The sequence below is a fragment of the Chinchilla lanigera genome, unplaced genomic scaffold (assembly GCF_000276665.1).
Source record: "Chinchilla lanigera isolate Chin_1 unplaced genomic scaffold, ChiLan1.0 scaffold00064, whole genome shotgun sequence".
NCBI lineage: Eukaryota > Metazoa > Chordata > Mammalia > Rodentia > Chinchillidae > Chinchilla > Chinchilla lanigera.
Window position 1 is genome coordinate 12,967,487 of NW_004955465.1, and position 16,665 is coordinate 12,984,151.

General features: G+C 41.0%; 1 protein-coding gene across 1 annotated transcript; it reads left to right on the top strand.

The window, feature by feature from the left end:
• The first annotated feature begins 5,079 nt into the window (after positions 1 to 5,079).
• Positions 5,080 to 6,030, top strand: LOC102029381 (vomeronasal type-1 receptor 4-like). Its single transcript, XM_005399001.1, has one exon. It carries the CDS (start codon positions 5,080 to 5,082, stop codon positions 6,028 to 6,030), a length of 951 nt encoding a protein of 316 aa, XP_005399058.1.
• The last annotated feature ends 10,635 nt before the right edge of the window (positions 6,031 to 16,665 follow it).

Below are 16,665 nucleotides of genomic sequence, written 5' to 3' on the forward strand. Positions count from 1 at the left end.
CACAGAAAGCTCTGAATATCACTGCACTCCTTCTACTCACTACTGCACGCTCACTGTAGTTTGCATCAGGAAGTTGCTGACCTGTCAGATTATAAGGCTGCAAGTAGAGGGTGGAGCTAAACCCCAGGGCTAGAGATGCAACAGAAGGAGCCCTTTTCCCTGGTGAAGCCAAGCCTCATGACACTGACGTCTTGACAACAGCAAGAGTTGACCATGAGCCCTGGAGCTCAGGAAAGATAAACATGGCCTGACCGGTGCTGCTGTGCAGAATCCACTCTGACCCAGCTGCGCAGACTGCACGGGTGAGTACTCCTAACTCTGAGAGCTGCGGCTGCCTCGGCTGTGGAAGGGGAGCTGTCTCAGGCAGGTCGGGGCAGGGGCAGGAGTGTGCAGGGACAAGGCTGAGAGCCCCTGTCACTTGTGGAAGAGGCAGGTGCTAGGGACCAGGGAGAAGACAGTTTATTCTTTATCAACCCACACCCAGAAGCCTCTGGTCTGCAAAAGAACCTCTGTGTGGCACCATGTTTGATGCAGGGTATTTGAAGCTGCTTTTCATAACAGAGAGGGAGGAATGGGAGACTTGGAGCCTCACTGACATTTCAGCAGCAGTGTGTGGGAGCCCTTAGTCTCCACAGTCTCTCCTCAGCCTGTGTTTTCCCCTACATGGGGGGGGGATATTTTTAAGGTATGTTTCTTATTTCTAGTGTCCGTCGGTGCTTTTGAGATATGATGCTCTTGCCTTCTTTCTGATGACTGAATTCATTGTGAGTATCCCTTTTCCAAAGCACAAATTCTAAGACACTATACCATAATGAGCAGAGAGGGTGACACACAGCAACACTGACCACGCATTCCTTAACACCTGCTGGTCACTGCCCCAAGCTCTGCATCCTCAGCTCTCTGAATTGTCAGGGGGCTCCTGCACAGCACAAGCACCACCCCTCCTTTGTAGAGGAGAACAGTGGGAATCAGGGGTCTGGGGCAAGCTCACAGTCAGGCAGGCTAAACTGGGGAGGCCAGGGATTCAAATCTAAAGTGACCCATTTTAATTTCTTAGATTGAATGATTTCACTAAGTGATATGGAATATGTAAACTTATCCACCACTTGTGACAGAGAACCATTGCTTGAACAGATTCAGAGAGTATGTTTTTAAATTTTTACATGTCAAAGGCAACAAACTTATGAGGCCTCATTAAAACACACACATAATGTCCTGTCTCCAACAACCTCCAGAACAGCTATCAGTGTGTAGGTTCCCTAGCGAAGGTGTGACATCCTCAGGAAAGCAAGGAAATTTTGCTTGTTCCATGATCTCTCAGTCATCTGAGAAAAAAGAGAGTAATACCAGATAAATAATACCATAATAAGCAGATAATAAATAAAATGCCAGTGAGAAATAACCACAATTTATGTCTATTAAAGCATAGTGTGTGCCATTCGCAGTAGCAGTAGAAGTGTGGAAACAAACCCCAGGTCAGTCCACAGTAATATCCATAAGGAGTACGAGTGACCTCCCCAGTATCTCACACTGTCTTCTCAGCTCTTCTCTGTGACCATTCTGCAGCTTTACAGCCCAAAGCCACGTTTAACCGTTTACTCACAAAAAGTATTCAGCACTGAATAGCAGGTCTGTGCTGCGTGACTTGGACACAGGGCAGAAAGACGCCATCCAGCCGGTGTCCTCAACGTGCAGCGGAGAAAGGGACAGAATGCACACAGCAGCATGGTGTGCTCAGGTGAAACAGGGAGAGAAAAAGGATTTGTGAGTGCAGCGCACCATTCACTATGCAGGGAGGTGGTGGGAGGAAGCTCATCCGGGGTATTTTGTTGCAAAGTGCCACTGCTAAACTATGTGGAGGACTTGACTAATTCAGAGGTAAGTTTGGCAGGGAAAAAATCTAAAATGGGGAATGACAAATAAAACTAAGGTTGAAATATTAACTACATACGATTTTAAAGAAGGAATAAATTTCTGTTCTAGAAGCTCATTCTGCATGAAATACAGAAAGAGATAATAGAGAAAAGAGACAATATGTATAAATTGACTGTAGGGGTCACAACAGGAGACTTTGCGGTGGCCTTATCTGTGGGGTGATCACTGGGGTTGAGAAAGGCACTGGATTTCACCAAGTCCAAAGACACAGTGAGGACGATGTCTCTCATGTCCATAGACCAGGACCAGAGGTGGGAGCTGGGCCTCTGCTTTAGGGCGGAAGTGATATCCGTAGAAATGGAGGTGAAGAGCTGTGTGATCCCAATCTGACCCCACCCGTGTGGGAGATCAGAAACAAATCTCCCTCAGACTTGGTCCCACTTTCAAGCAGGGGTGGATTTTCTCCTCAGCTGTCTGTTCTGTGTCACGTGTGGCCCTGGTCCCCACTCAGGGCAGGGAAGAGGGGTCAGCCCCTGCCCTCCCCTTGGCCAAGTGCACTTCTTTGAAGAAGCTGGGCTTCATTTTGAGCTCTCTCCCCTTGTGAGGGATGGGTGTGCTGGAGAGACGAAGGGCAACTGGGAGCAGCGCAGAGAAACCCATTACAGGAAGTGTGGAGCAGGAACCAGGGGGAGGCCTGTGAGCAAGGTAATTTCAAGGGCACTTTGTACTGTGGCTTCCCTGGCTGTGGCCGGCTGGCTTTCACCCAGTTTGCTCTGTTTGAGACCCTGAGAGCCCTGCATGCTCTGTGTGACTGGGAAGTGGTGTCTCTCGGTGGATCTGGTGTAGATAGTAGAGTCTGGTATGGACCCTGTCATTCCTCCTCCAGAATGATGCATGTTGAGGGACCTGGATGGCTGTGGAAGGTGCTTATCACTATCTGCTCATCACTGAAAGCAGAAGGTGGGAAAAAGCAAACAATGGGATCAGGCAACTGCCGGAAACTCCTGTGCCTCACATGCCTCAGAAACAGTTCTTTCCTTTTACATCTCCAAAGCACAGCCCAGACCTGAACTATGTCATCGTTGCTTCTTTGTGCTTTTCCCAAGGTTTTTCTAATCTGATCTATGAAGTCAGAAGATGACTAACATCACTGAGAAAATAATCTTCCCTTCTCTTAGTGGACATGGTATTGTAGGGAACCTGCTCATATTTGAGAAACACGTATCTAGAACTTGTCATGGGCCCTGGGGAAAAACCCAGAAATGTGATCTCATGCACTTGGATTTTTGAGGAAAATAGTATTTCTAGTACAGGGCTCTGAGGTACAGTCACAGTTTTCTCTTTACAAACATGGATATGGCATTGCAGTGCATGTGGGCGTTGTTGTACGCTACAGTCAAAGGACCTACTCTGAGTTCTCTTAGTTGGGTGACCTGTTGGCTTTGCCTTACTTCACTTTCTTCTTCTACTTTCTACTTCTACAGAAGTGTCCATCTTCACCCCTAATTCCACAATGTGAAATATGAAAATGCTTTTTGCCCTGGTCAATCCCGCATCAGGCAATTCCTGCTGATTGAGAGTCCCGTCGACCTGGCGCCCTGCTGGCGCACTTACTGTGAAGCTGGGAAAGCTGCTTCCTAGATTAGCTTCTCCATAACTAAAGATTCATGACTCAGTCATCATTTCACCCATTAAAATTTTGTCCAGTACAAATCAGCGGTGTCACATAGGTGTGTGATCTGGGTAAGAGTCCTTGAGAAGCAAAACCAAGACCCCATGGGATGATATTAGTGTGACGGGGGTGAGAGCAAGGGAGTCTGAGGGAGCGCCACAGCCCATGCAGTGACCCCGAGTGAGGGACAGAGAGGCAGTGTGTGAGCCCAAACCACAGTGCAGTGTGGGCCAACTTAAACACGGGGTCTGGGAGCTCAGTGCAGCCAGGAGAGGAGGCCTGGGTCTCTTGGGCACGTCCTTGTCTTCACGTTTCTGATGCCCTTAATGGGCTGGAAGCCGTTTCTGGAAGCTGAGCCTTAGACTGGACACAGAACAGGATTTCAGATACAGCTATGCAGATCTGGCCAAGTGCTGCAGAGGGATTTATCGTGTATAACGCATACCTCAAATGTCACATCAGTGGGGGTTATTTTATGGTATTCATTTTTATTATAATAGCTCATAAGTAGACAATCACCACCTGCTTCCTAAAATTGAAGAATTCTGGAATTCTATCCCTGCTTCTCTCCTGTTCCTCTATGTGGGATTTAGCCTCATGCTTGTACCATTATTGGCCCATGTGCCTTCTTTGTAGGAAAACAAAGGAGAGTGAAATGTGAAGGAAGAGAACTATGTTTGCAAGGAAAGCAAAACTGCTTTAGAAATTTCCACAAACATTAGTCATGCTTTTATTGCCCAAGAGAGGTGAATTTTTCTAGTGGTAACTGCTATGTAGCACCACTGAGAAATATGTTTCCTGTCTCAAGATAATCTGAGATCTCTCAATAAAAAGAATAACAAATGGACAGTGAAAAGAGAGACTAAGAGATGAATTACAGTGCATCGGACAGATGAATGCCACGCAGGTCTAGTAAGAGCTAAAATTTTCAATGTACCAGTATATAAAAATCTCCACAAGATGTTACACAACTTAAAAAGCAATGATTGTCACAATTTGCACACCAGCTACTGCTTATAAGAAAAAGGAAAAAAATGGATGATGTTTTCTGGAAAAGAAATTGTGTGTGTGGTAGTACATGAGATAAATTGAGACCTGACAAATAGCAGAGCTTCGAAGGGAAGTATTGGCTTTGGGAAACATTTGAGTTAATTACCTAATTGGAAAAATAAATTTAAATTATAAAATAATGCTATAACTCATGAAATTTTTCTGATATTCAAACTACTAAAAGAAAATAGTGTGTACATATTGCAAATATATTATGAAATATAAATCACTGATTAATTACTTTAAAAACAATTTGGATAAACAGACAAAAGAGGAATTATAAAATCCATATCTTGTATTTACAGATGGAATTACATATGAAGACAATGTTGGGTAACCCATTTTCTGGGCCCCCTTTCTCCCTCTCAGACAGAAGCTTTCTTTCTCTCAATAAATTTTTCCTACTCTTAAAATACATACATATATATAAATATATATATACATATATATATAAAGAATAGCAATTTTGCTCAATATGAAAAATGGGTTTTAACTTTGTTAAAGGAGTAATTTTCTTCTTTCTAACTGGACTTGGCATGACAGGAAACATCTTTGTTTTTATGAATTGTACATGCTTTATTGGAGGCACTAAGATGAAAAGTACACACTTCATTCTCACCCATTTGGTTTTTACAAATATTATCCTGCTTCTTTCCAAGGGAATTCCAAGAACAATAGCAGCTTTTGGTTTCAGAAACTTCCTCAGTGACACTGGCTGTAAGGTTGTTGTTTATCTCGGGAGGGTGGCCCAGGGCCTCTCCATCTGCACCAGCAGTCTCCTCACTGTGGTCCAGGCCATCACCATGAGTCCCAGACACTCAGCGTGGCGGAGGGCCCAGCCCAGGTCTGCATGGCATGTCCTCCCCTTGCTCCTCTCCCTGTGGGGCCTCAATGCTATGGTAAGCATGAACTTACTCTATATCGTCTCGAGTTCTAATATGACCTCATCACAAATTAGTAAAAGTGACGTCTATTGTGATTTTCTACCAAAAAGTCAGAAAGTGAACTGGATTTTCCTCACTCTGCTGGCCCTGAGAGACACTGTGTTTCAAGGTCTAATGGGTGGGGCCAGTGTCTACCTGGTGACTCTTCTCCACAAGCACCACCAGCGTGTTCTCCACCTGCAGAAGTCCAAAGTGGTCTGCAAAACTCCCCATGAGATCAAAGCTGCCCAAAGTGTGCTCCTTCTGATGCTTTGTTTTCTTTTCTTTTATTGGACAGATTGTTTCACATCTTTATATTTAGCTTTCTCCTTCAAGAGTGACTCCATAACAATAAATCTTCAAGAATTTCTGACTTTCGGTTATGCAATCCTCAGTCCTTTTGTGCTGATTCACAGGGATGGGTTCCAGGCTAAGTGCTGGCATGCTCTGCAGGGTGGAAAGACATTGAGAAATTGTCTATTGCATTCTCCTTTCTATAGGTGGAAATGAACCTACTGTTCATCCTGCTATGCTGCTTGTGAAACAGCATCCCCGAAGTGGTGAACTGTGTAAGTCTCTAGTATCAAACAATGGTCCTGGTGACCTGCATCCCTGAGCTGATACAGAGATCATAAAATACTACATGCTGTGTGATGTGGTGTGTGACTGTAATCCCAGACCTCTGGGAGCCTGAGACACAAGAAAGACCTCAGGTCAGAGCCCAGGCTGCACAACCTGGCTAGAAAGAAAAAATTAAAAGGCCTGGAGTATGATGGCCTTGTGTTCACTCTGCAACAACTAACACACACACACACACACACACACACACACACACCTACCAATTTGACAGAAATGTCATTCTCCACTCAGGAACACACAAGAAATGATTTTATGTTAATATTTGTAAGACTGGTCTTTCATTAGCACAGTTTCAGTAGTAGGCAGCAGGAACAAAACTTAATGAATGATTTCTAAATATCTAGTCACCCTCCCTTTTCCTCCTTGAATTACATTTCTTTGATTTGATATGACAGGTGTATTTGTTCTTTGAGATTTGTTATAGGAAACAAATAAATTAATAATCCTTACTTTCTTAAAAAAACACAATCTAAGTACCAGCAAAAGAGCTTGGTTTTTGTCTTAGTTTTTCATTTGTTTGTTTGTTTACTATTTGCCATGAAAATATCCATAATTATTTATTCATAGAATCAAGTTTTATGGAATTGATGAAAGAAGGGTTAAGTCATAATATATTCACATGGAATGATGCACATGTGTAATATCAGTGAGCAGAAGAGCAATGCATGAGAAATAGAATTCAAAGCACTGTGAAATGTATTTCCTTTGATGCTATGTTCATGAAGACTGTGGAGAAATCAAAGAGATTGAATCCAGGGGGCAACTGGATGAATGCAGAGTACCTAAAATGCAATATAACCATGTTCTGAATTTCCTGAGCTTTTAGAAATTTGTATTTATGTCTACTAAAATGAATAGATTCTGTTTGGTTTGACTCCAGGCATCACTTGTTAGTGACCTGGCTCTCTCCATAGTGCTATCAGTGTCTCTATCACCCAAGGCCTACAAATTAATCTGATTCTACATTTAATTTAAATGAAGAAATATTTGTTAATTTTTGCAATTTGAATCATGAAGAATAGATTATTGAGTGTTAAGAATGGATGGGAACCCAGATATGGTGGTGCACACTATGATCCCAGCACTTGAGGGACTAGGGTCGGAGGACTGCCAGGAGTTTAAGATCAGCCTGGTTTGTGTAGTGATTCCAAGGCCAACCTGAACTACCTTGTGAGACCCTGTCTCCAAAAAACAAAGACAGACAAATAGAATGCACAAGAGAGATATAATTGCTGGCAAAACATGAACAAGGATATTGTGCAACTGGATTGTCCAAAGAGTGCTATATTTCCTTTTTTCTGTGTCATTGCTGAGATGAAAAGTACCCTCCAGATTTCTGAGTTTTGGATCCTGAGATGAGGATGAAGCCAGGCACTATCTGAGCAGGATAACTTGACCACGTGTGCTATGCTTGCGTTGTCCTGTCCTGTATAATCATCAAGCTCCAAGACAAGACATGGGGGATGGGTCCCTCTCCCTTTAATTGGGACTGTACTGAGTATATTCTGTTCCTACCTCAGCACTGTTTTATATTGTTTGGTCAGTTGGGATTACATGCAGTTCCCCCAAATTGGTACATCTGGTCTAAGATTGGTGACACTATTAGAAACAAATGTCTGGACCGAATACGCCTCAAGAACCCAACATTTGGGAGGTGAGTGTTGGTGGGAATAACTGAAGTTTAATGAAGTCCAAGGCTGGTGATGTTGGAGACATTCATGAAAGATCCATCATTGGGAGCTCAGTGGCTCAGTGATTTAGGGCATTTATGTGGAGGGAAATGAGGCCTGCCCAATCAACACTGGGCAGCTGAAATGAATAAATACTTCTCACTGTTCTTATCTGGAATGATTTTTCTATTTTATTACTATGTGTAATTAAAATAATGTTTTTCTTGTGTCAGAGTATGAAAAAGATAATTAAATATAAACTTGAAGATACACAATAAGTAATAAAATTCTGATTTAAATGACCATTGGTTGTCTAAATTGAAAATAAACATAGATAATATGTTTGTGTAAAGCAACACAATATGTTAAGGTATCTGAAATGAATTGCTCAATATTGGAAGATTTAATTTTAAAAACATCTATCAGTCTGAGAGGAAGCTTATAATGTTGCATTATTCTTGTTAAAAGAGATAAATTATTTTTTCCCAAGCCCCAAATTTTTTGATATCTCTAAAGAATTTCTTTAACTGTGTTAATGTTCTCTCCATTCATTCTTATTCAAATCTTCCTATTAAAGAGATAATGAAGTTTATAACATTCACTGTTTTTATTACTACTTTTAAAACTACTGATGTCAGTATTTTGTGTGTAGATGCTGAAGATTTATGCATAGATGTTGTTCTTGTACCAGCATTTCAAGATTTTTGCTTGCCTCAATTGAAAGTAAAATAAGTCAGCTTTAACAGGGAAATTTGCTTTGAAGTTTAGGAACCTCATCAGTTAGTACAAAGTTTTACCTTTTTATAATATAAACCAGGATCACTAAAGCAGTTATATATGCTAGCCATTCATCAGATACTTTGATTAGATCACACTATTGATGAGGAGTCCTTTCTGTTTCCATTTATCAGGGAGAAAAAAAACAAGCCTTCTAAAGCTGATTAAACACATAGAACATAATAGTGTGAACAATCAATTAGTAAATACTCTTCAGGTTGAGACAAAACTCAGTAATTTACACACAAAACCAACATCATAACTGGGTCAACATACATAATATATCATATATACGTGTATATGTATATAAGTTTCTTTCAAGTTTCAATATCTTTCTGAACTGTTAACATTTACAGGAGGTTTATGTGATAAACTGAGTACTTGCAGAAGTGCTCACACTTTCACATTCCATATCCTCCTGAATTGAGTATGACCTACACTTCAGTAGAGGATTCCACTCTCTCTACTAGCAGTTACATGCATACAAACTGGAAAATCTCAAACAACAAGAAAATATATGTGTCTTTGGGTTATAATGTAAGTATAAAAATACACCAGCACATACAATAAATACATGACTCAATAAATATATGAATTCACAAAAAGGGACAATCCTCTTTACAGAACAATTCTAAATAATTTCTGTTAACCTGAGGAGTGAGTTAAGAACAACCTCCTGGAACCCTCCTACAGCAAGACTTGGGATCTTCCTTCCAATGAATGAGTGTGCAAAGTTGAGCATCCTTAGGATAAAGGGGAAACCTAGCAAACAGTACCTCCACATCAGCAGTGATAAGCAAGGTTACCAGGGTTCATTAATCTCAATTATCTCACAGTGGCTCCTCCAAAATGTCATCACTCTGGATCTCAGCAGATTATTTTGTGAGGAAAAAAACATTGAGTTCATAACTGATATAGTGGGACGAAACTTCAGCTCTGTGGTAGTGTCCCTCTGAACTCATTGCCCTATTTTATGCAAAAACAAAACATGAAACAAATACTAAATTAGGGCTATTAACAAACCACCTTGGGGGCTGGGGATTTAGCTCAGTGGCAAAGTGCCTGCCTGGCAAGCACAAGGTCGTGAGTTCGGTTCCCGGTACTAGAGAAAAACCAAAAAAAAAAAAAACACCTTGTAGTCCTACTCAAAACTGTCAAAGTCACAAAACATAAGGCACAGCTGAACTGGTACAGAATCCAAGAGATCAAAGAGAACAAGGGGGAAAATCAGGAGGATTTTATTAGGTCTACCCCTGGCTCAGTGGGACTCCTGTCCAAAATAGCTGAGTGAGCCCTAAAGGAAAGACCCCAGTTTTTATACATTTTCACGTGGGAGTTGCCCTTCTAGCGGAGAAAAACTGGGAAGGGGATTTCAATTGAGGGTGCAGAAGCAAGACAAAACAATTAGTAACATAGCCTTGAAAAAAATACAATCTCATGAATTTGTGAGAACAGAATGTCTTAAACCTTGTTTACTGGTCATAGTTGCTGATCTTATGTGTATCAGAACAATGAGTTACACCCATAGAGGAGGGGATTTTACAAGGGGATTGTTTAAGGCTGGGAAAGCTTGTTTTCCTTTAGATCCTGCTTCAGAACTACATCAGAGGATCACAGATACAATAATTTTGTTTACAAATCTTTAAGAGTCAATTATACGTCAAACTTGGAGCCTGGCATGACCCACATTAGACAGGAAGAAACATAGTTCTAACTTCATAAAGCTTTCATTCTAATGGAGCTGCTGAAGCACTATTCAGAGGATACTTATAGGCACTCCTCTGCTCTTTTATAACTGCACAGGGGCTGCACATTCAACAACAATCTTGTCTCATAGCTGTTATATTACATTTCACAAATCAGGCAAAAATTCTGTCTTTCTCTAATATTAATTGCTTTTGCACAAGTTCTTTTTCATTGCAACATTTTAAGAACCAAGATCATGTCCTCCTGTTCAGAGAAAGGCAATCTGAAATGTATCAAATGTCGGTACTGATGAGCAGAGTCTACTGCAAATATGTAATTCTCACTGCTCTGTTTATGCAGCCACAGCATCCACGGTGAGCTCAGAAAAGCATCTTCCTGCTCCCAGGTGAGGAACACCTCAAAAGGCCCTGCTCTGTGAGGTCAGGATACAGCACCAATCTCAGGCCCTTGTCTCCTAGGTGATGGAGACAGAATGGTTCTCTTATAACCCAAGTGGTTTCAGGTTTCGTGGAGGAAGGAAACCCAGGAAAACCTGGCACTGGACAACATGGTCAGGCTACTTAGAAAACTGAAGCTAGGGTTGAAAATGGGGTTGGATCAGGTCTTGAGAGACTGCACTTCTGGGGTGAACAGGTGAATTGCTCATTTCCACGCATTCTATTCACTTGCACGGTGGACATGGAAGATTTTGTGTGTGATTAACTGTTTACTGGTGATCAAATAATAGGAAAGTGTTCTTTTGAAAGCTCAAAAGGAAGTGAGTTCTGGTCAACTTTGCAAAGGATGAGATGCCTGAGGTAGAATGTGGCAGATACCATCAGCTTTGACATCAAGATGGAGTGCTTTGAAAACAGTTGGGAGGACATTAGGACACAGTAAAAAGGATAAGGGTTTCCATCATGGCTGTCATGAGGTTGCCCGAGACCCCAGGGTAAGCTGCAGGTTACCATTCAAAATTCTCAGGGTCAGGCTGGGGATTTAGCTCAGCGGACAGTGCCTGCCTAGCAAGTGCAAGGTCGTGAGTTCAATTCCCAGTACCAGAAAAAAAAACAAAAAAAATAAAATAAAATAAAATAAAAAAATAAAATTCTCTGGGTCTCTGGCAGGTCTACTTCACCCAGCACATGCTGGTTGATTCTCTGTTCCTGTCTGCATCATGTTTGCCCACTTCTCATCAAGGGCTCAAGAGATCTCTGCACACAGGAAGTGTTTTTCCCACTTTCAGTTACTGGAGTCTAACCCTTCACTCCTGGGCTGGCTGGTATCCAGAAGGGAATTTTGGTTTCCTCACCTAACAATCTGGTTCCCCTGTCCTCCAGTAGAGGACAAGTTAGACAGCTGAGGTATCAGGTGGGAAGGATGCAGCTTCAGAATGTAGATTTTACAATGCTTTGAACTGAGGGACCAGGGTGGGGCAGGCTGCAGACATGATGGAGACTGAGAGGAACCCTATCTTACCCATAATTCCCAGCACTTTTCAGAGTCAAGAGGAGGCCAACTGGTGAAGGTGATGGACTGTTCCGCCATTTTGCCCTGCAAACAGTTTTCCAAATTCCACCTTCTGGTTTTGCACTTTTAAGTTTTCAGAAATCTGCTCCTGGTGTTGCTGTGTGCGGCAAATTCTTCACTCAGCCTCATTCACCTATCATGTCTTCCCCATTCACTAGGACTTTTAACTTTCTTATTTTTTTCCTCTTCTTATAATTCAGAATGTTACTACATTTATGGCATTAATTTTGCAAATGCTAGAGGATATTTTCCTGTATTTCACAATTTCTCCCCATGTAATATATTGTTTCATTGATATTTAAAAGAAGCTTTGACGTGGATTTCAGTGCCAGAAGTTCATATCACCTAACATGATATTATCAAGTTAATATGATTCTCACCATGAGAAGGGAGTGAAGTGCATGTGTTCGTACAAGTAATCTGTCACATGCCCTGAGGATACACTAGATTTATAGACCTTATAGAACTATATATAATGCACTGGTTTTGTTGAGGACCATACGTGAAAGAGCCAAATTTTCCACTAGAGGCTTATGAACTGGGTCATCCAATTATGGTCAACAGAATAACAGAAGTTGAGGATGGTCTATAGACATATGAAAATCCTGGAGAAGACTTTAAAGGAAGATAAAATTTAGAGAAAATCTATGAAAACTGTGTAAATAATTCAGAGAAAATTCATAGATTGCTTGAATTACAGTTCAAGATATGTATGTAGGAATGGATTCTATATTTCAAAGCATAAGCGAAAAGAAATATAAAGTTAGACCAGGTGAAATTGCTTAGCATGGTAACATCAAGTAGAATTTTTGATTTCACAAACATAACTGGAGGAAGTCAGAGTAGGTCCAAGTTTTGCTAGTTTGTCTGACACAATTTGGCCTGCAATGAATGAGGCAGAAATGTCAGACCCTTTTCAGGGCACCAAGGAGGGAACCACTCAAAAGCTCTGAGAGTTTGGAATGGTACAAATGGTTTCTTAGGTAAAACCTATTCACCTGTATCAGAATGGTCCAGAGAACATAACTTTCACCTTGTCTGAAATGAATACTTTCATGAGGACACTTTCAGCATCCTAGTGGGTCTTCGTGGTAGGACTTCCTGATTCAAATGAAATCCTGAAACCCAATGGGATGATGTGATCCAAGGTGACAAGGAATTAGTGATGGGATTTAATAACCGTAGACAAGGTGTTGTTGTGCTAATGGCCAGTCACTATAAAAGTCTAGCTCACAGAGATCTTTGGCTTGGACCTGTCAGTCATGGTGTCTGTCATGTATAGAACTAAAATAGGTGAGAGCTCTACCTCAGTTTTCCTTGATTATACAAGGATAAAACCTTCAGATGTAAGAGCAGAAATCTGATTTGAATTACTATGATAGATCATTCACCAGTCAGTTCCAACTACTTCCCCTCCCAGTTCTGCTTAAAGAAACACAAAAGTCAGTCTACTTCTGAGACTCTCTCATGAGACCTGTAGTCTTTCACTAGGGTTACCACACAGTGGGACCAGAAATGCATATCAGCTTTACAGAGATGAGGGGACATTGGCTGTTCATGACATTCACATCTGGAGACTTGCAGCATCCCTGTGCACCAACCCACAGAGTGTAGAGTGTTGAAGAAAGGTGATCCAGGTAGGTGTGTCTCAGATTTATACTTTCTCATGAGAAATCCAATTTTTGGGGAGTGTATTCTTTTGTAGGTTTCTAACAAGATAGTTTGAAGACAATTTTCTTGCTTGTTTTTTTTATAAATTTGTGCTATGTCTGTGTGTAAATATTTGGAGCTCATGTTACTCAGGGTTATCTGAGCCTCTTCATTTTAAGGATTATGTTACCAAATTTGAATTTTTCAGCCATTTTTATGCAAGTCTCCTGTAAGATTTACCAGGCAAGGGCAGAATCCCCACAAAGATCATAAACAGGGTTTCTGAGAGAACAGGTATGGTGCATACAGCTACATGGTAAGGTCTAACATTTCACTTTTCCAGGTTCACTTCCCTGCCTCACACACATTTAGACTTATAACAATTTCAATTATGCAATTCTTTATTTTTATTTACATTCTACTTGAGATTTCAGGCTCATTTTAAGTTTCCTCAACTCGATTTTATTTTTCAGAGAGAAGCCCAGAATAGTTCTTATTGTGTAACACAAATTCCAGGCTCTTTAGTTGTGATTTTCCACCAATTGGACACCTTCTTTGTAGACTTAACAGTCAATGATTTCTTCTCCATGATGCATATTTAACTCTGCATTCTTAATTTCATTTCTATGCATTCAAGCAAGCCACAGTTACATTTGGTAGACAAGCACTTTCATAAATTACAGTAGAACATTACATCATGAATGATATGTTTTAAAATTGTGTGGACATACCATAATCAAAGGAAGAAGAAGATGAAGAGGAAAGATGTGGAGGACAAAGAAGAGGAGGAGGTTATGGGTGCAGGCATTTAGCCTTATTAAAGAAAACACTGGTAAAGGTACACAGGAGTAAAAACAAAATAAGGCAGAATCATTTTCTAACAATGGAGTGTGGACATTGGAACCAGGCCAAAGAACTAGCAAGAACAAGCTGGAACCAGCAGAGGAGCACAGGCAAGACCAGTGAGAGCAGGCCCCATTGTAGATGCAAACTCTGGACTAGGCAAGAACAGCAGCATGGAAAAGTTTAAAGCACATGTGAGGAGCCTGCAGTTCATAAGTTAGGTGAGACAGCATTGAGCTTCTGCACACAAACACATGGAAAAAAAGGCAGATGGGTCTGCCATTTTATATCAAAGGGCTCTGCAGAATTCCACCAGCAGGCCAGTCCCAGCCCCCACATGCAGAAGCCAAATCAGATCCATAACCAGCACAAAGGCCATGGCAAACTTGGCTGGTATAGAAGCACATTTCTGGGATTGCACTTGGACAATATCACAGAATTGTGAACACCAGAGGAATTTGACTACTCTTATTATTATTTGTTTGTCTGATTGATTATTCTTTTTCTGTCTGGGTTTTCTATCGTACTGTTTTGTATCTTGTGGTTACTTTGTTTTGTTACTGTTGTTTTGTTTTGTGTTTAATATTTTTGATCTTCCTCTTTTCTCTCCTTTATCTTTTTTTCCACTGTTTAGGTTTCTTACATTTGTTTTCTTCTACTGACCTTCTTTCTCTCTTTCCTCAAATACTTCTTGAATTTATGAAACTTTCATGTGAGTAAACAATGACTCTTCTCTTTCAAATTCACCTCAATACTCCTTCATTTTCTTGTTCAGTATTTCTCTCCAGCATCCTCGAGTTTCACAATATCCCAGAGATCATCCTCCCCACCTCAGGTTTGCTTCTAATACATTTGACCTCATTCATCACTTTCTCTTGTCCCCACCCCTCAGAGCAACCCCTAACAGGGTAAAAATGCTACAGTAAAGGAAAATCACTGCATACAAGTATCAGATACATGGTGAATTGTTAAATAACTTTACAATTTGCCCCTTTGGTTAAAGGTATCAGGTCAATAATTACTACAGTTTGTCAGTAGCTAAGCTGTACTTGGAAGTACTGTTATTGCTAACTACACTACTTGAGCCAGGATGTCATGAGTGTTATAATCAGTTTTTCTCCTTGTATGAAACACTGTGATTGTGTGGGGTCATCACCATCGCCACAGTCCAGTACAAAAGAACTAGGTGCTGAGCCAAATATCATCTTTTCACCCTTAAACCATTAGGAGGGTAGGTGTTGAGATAGACAAAAGAGCTACCTATATCTAGAAGATATCGCTGGAGAACAAACACCTCCTAGAGAAGTCTCATGATAAAGCCATCTTCCATAAAAAATCAGCAAGCATCAGCACAGAAAACAAAATGAAATAGGAAATAGAAAATAGAAAATGACAAGACACAGAATCAAAATACAACCATCTCCCACCCACCCAGGACAAGCCCAGAGCACAATGAGATAGAGGAAATTGGAAGTCAAACACTGGAACTTTCTGAAATGATAGCCAAAGAAATTTAAAAGCAAATGAAAAAAAGCTATATAAAAAATAATCTCTCAGATACAGAAATGAATGATACTCAAGATGAAAGCTATCAGAGAAAACACAAATAAAAAATAGAAGAGCTTAGTAAAATGATGGAAACCATAAATGCCCAACATATGAAACAAATGAAATCCGGGAAACAGATCAAACAGAAATCCAAGAGATTAAAACTTCTATTGAAATTATATGCAACAGATTGAAGAAGAGAATAGAATATCCGATATTGAAGAATAGTGGCTAGTCATCATGAAAAGAAAGATATCTTAAAAAAAGCAAGAGACTATGAATAATCAATTCAATGGCTGCAAGATAAAGCAAAAAAGAACAAAATAAGAGTGACTGGAGTAAATGAAAAGCTGGAGATAGCAAAAAAGCCATAAAAAAATTCTTCACAAAAATAATGGCAGAACCACCCCCCACCCATTGCAGCTGAGCTGAAACTTGGACAGCTTTAGGAATGATGGTTAGCCACTGCCCCCTTCCCCCACAAGCTTGGGAGCCGTGCAGAGCCCCAGACAGCTTGAGGGGCCTGGGGGCCACTCCCCACACCCCCCATCAGGTGGAGCTGAGCTGAAGCTCCAATAGCTTTGGAAAGACTGTGAGCCAGCCCCACTTCTGCCTTACAAGCTTGGGAGCCAGGCAGAACCCCAGAAAACCTCAGGGGCCCATTCAACCCAGCTATCCCCCTGCTGGGTATTTTCCCAGAAGATCTAAAAACATCATATCACAGGGATGTATGTGCACCCATGTTCATAGCAGCACAATTTGTAATTGCTAAAATGTGGAAGCAACCCAAATGTCCATCCAC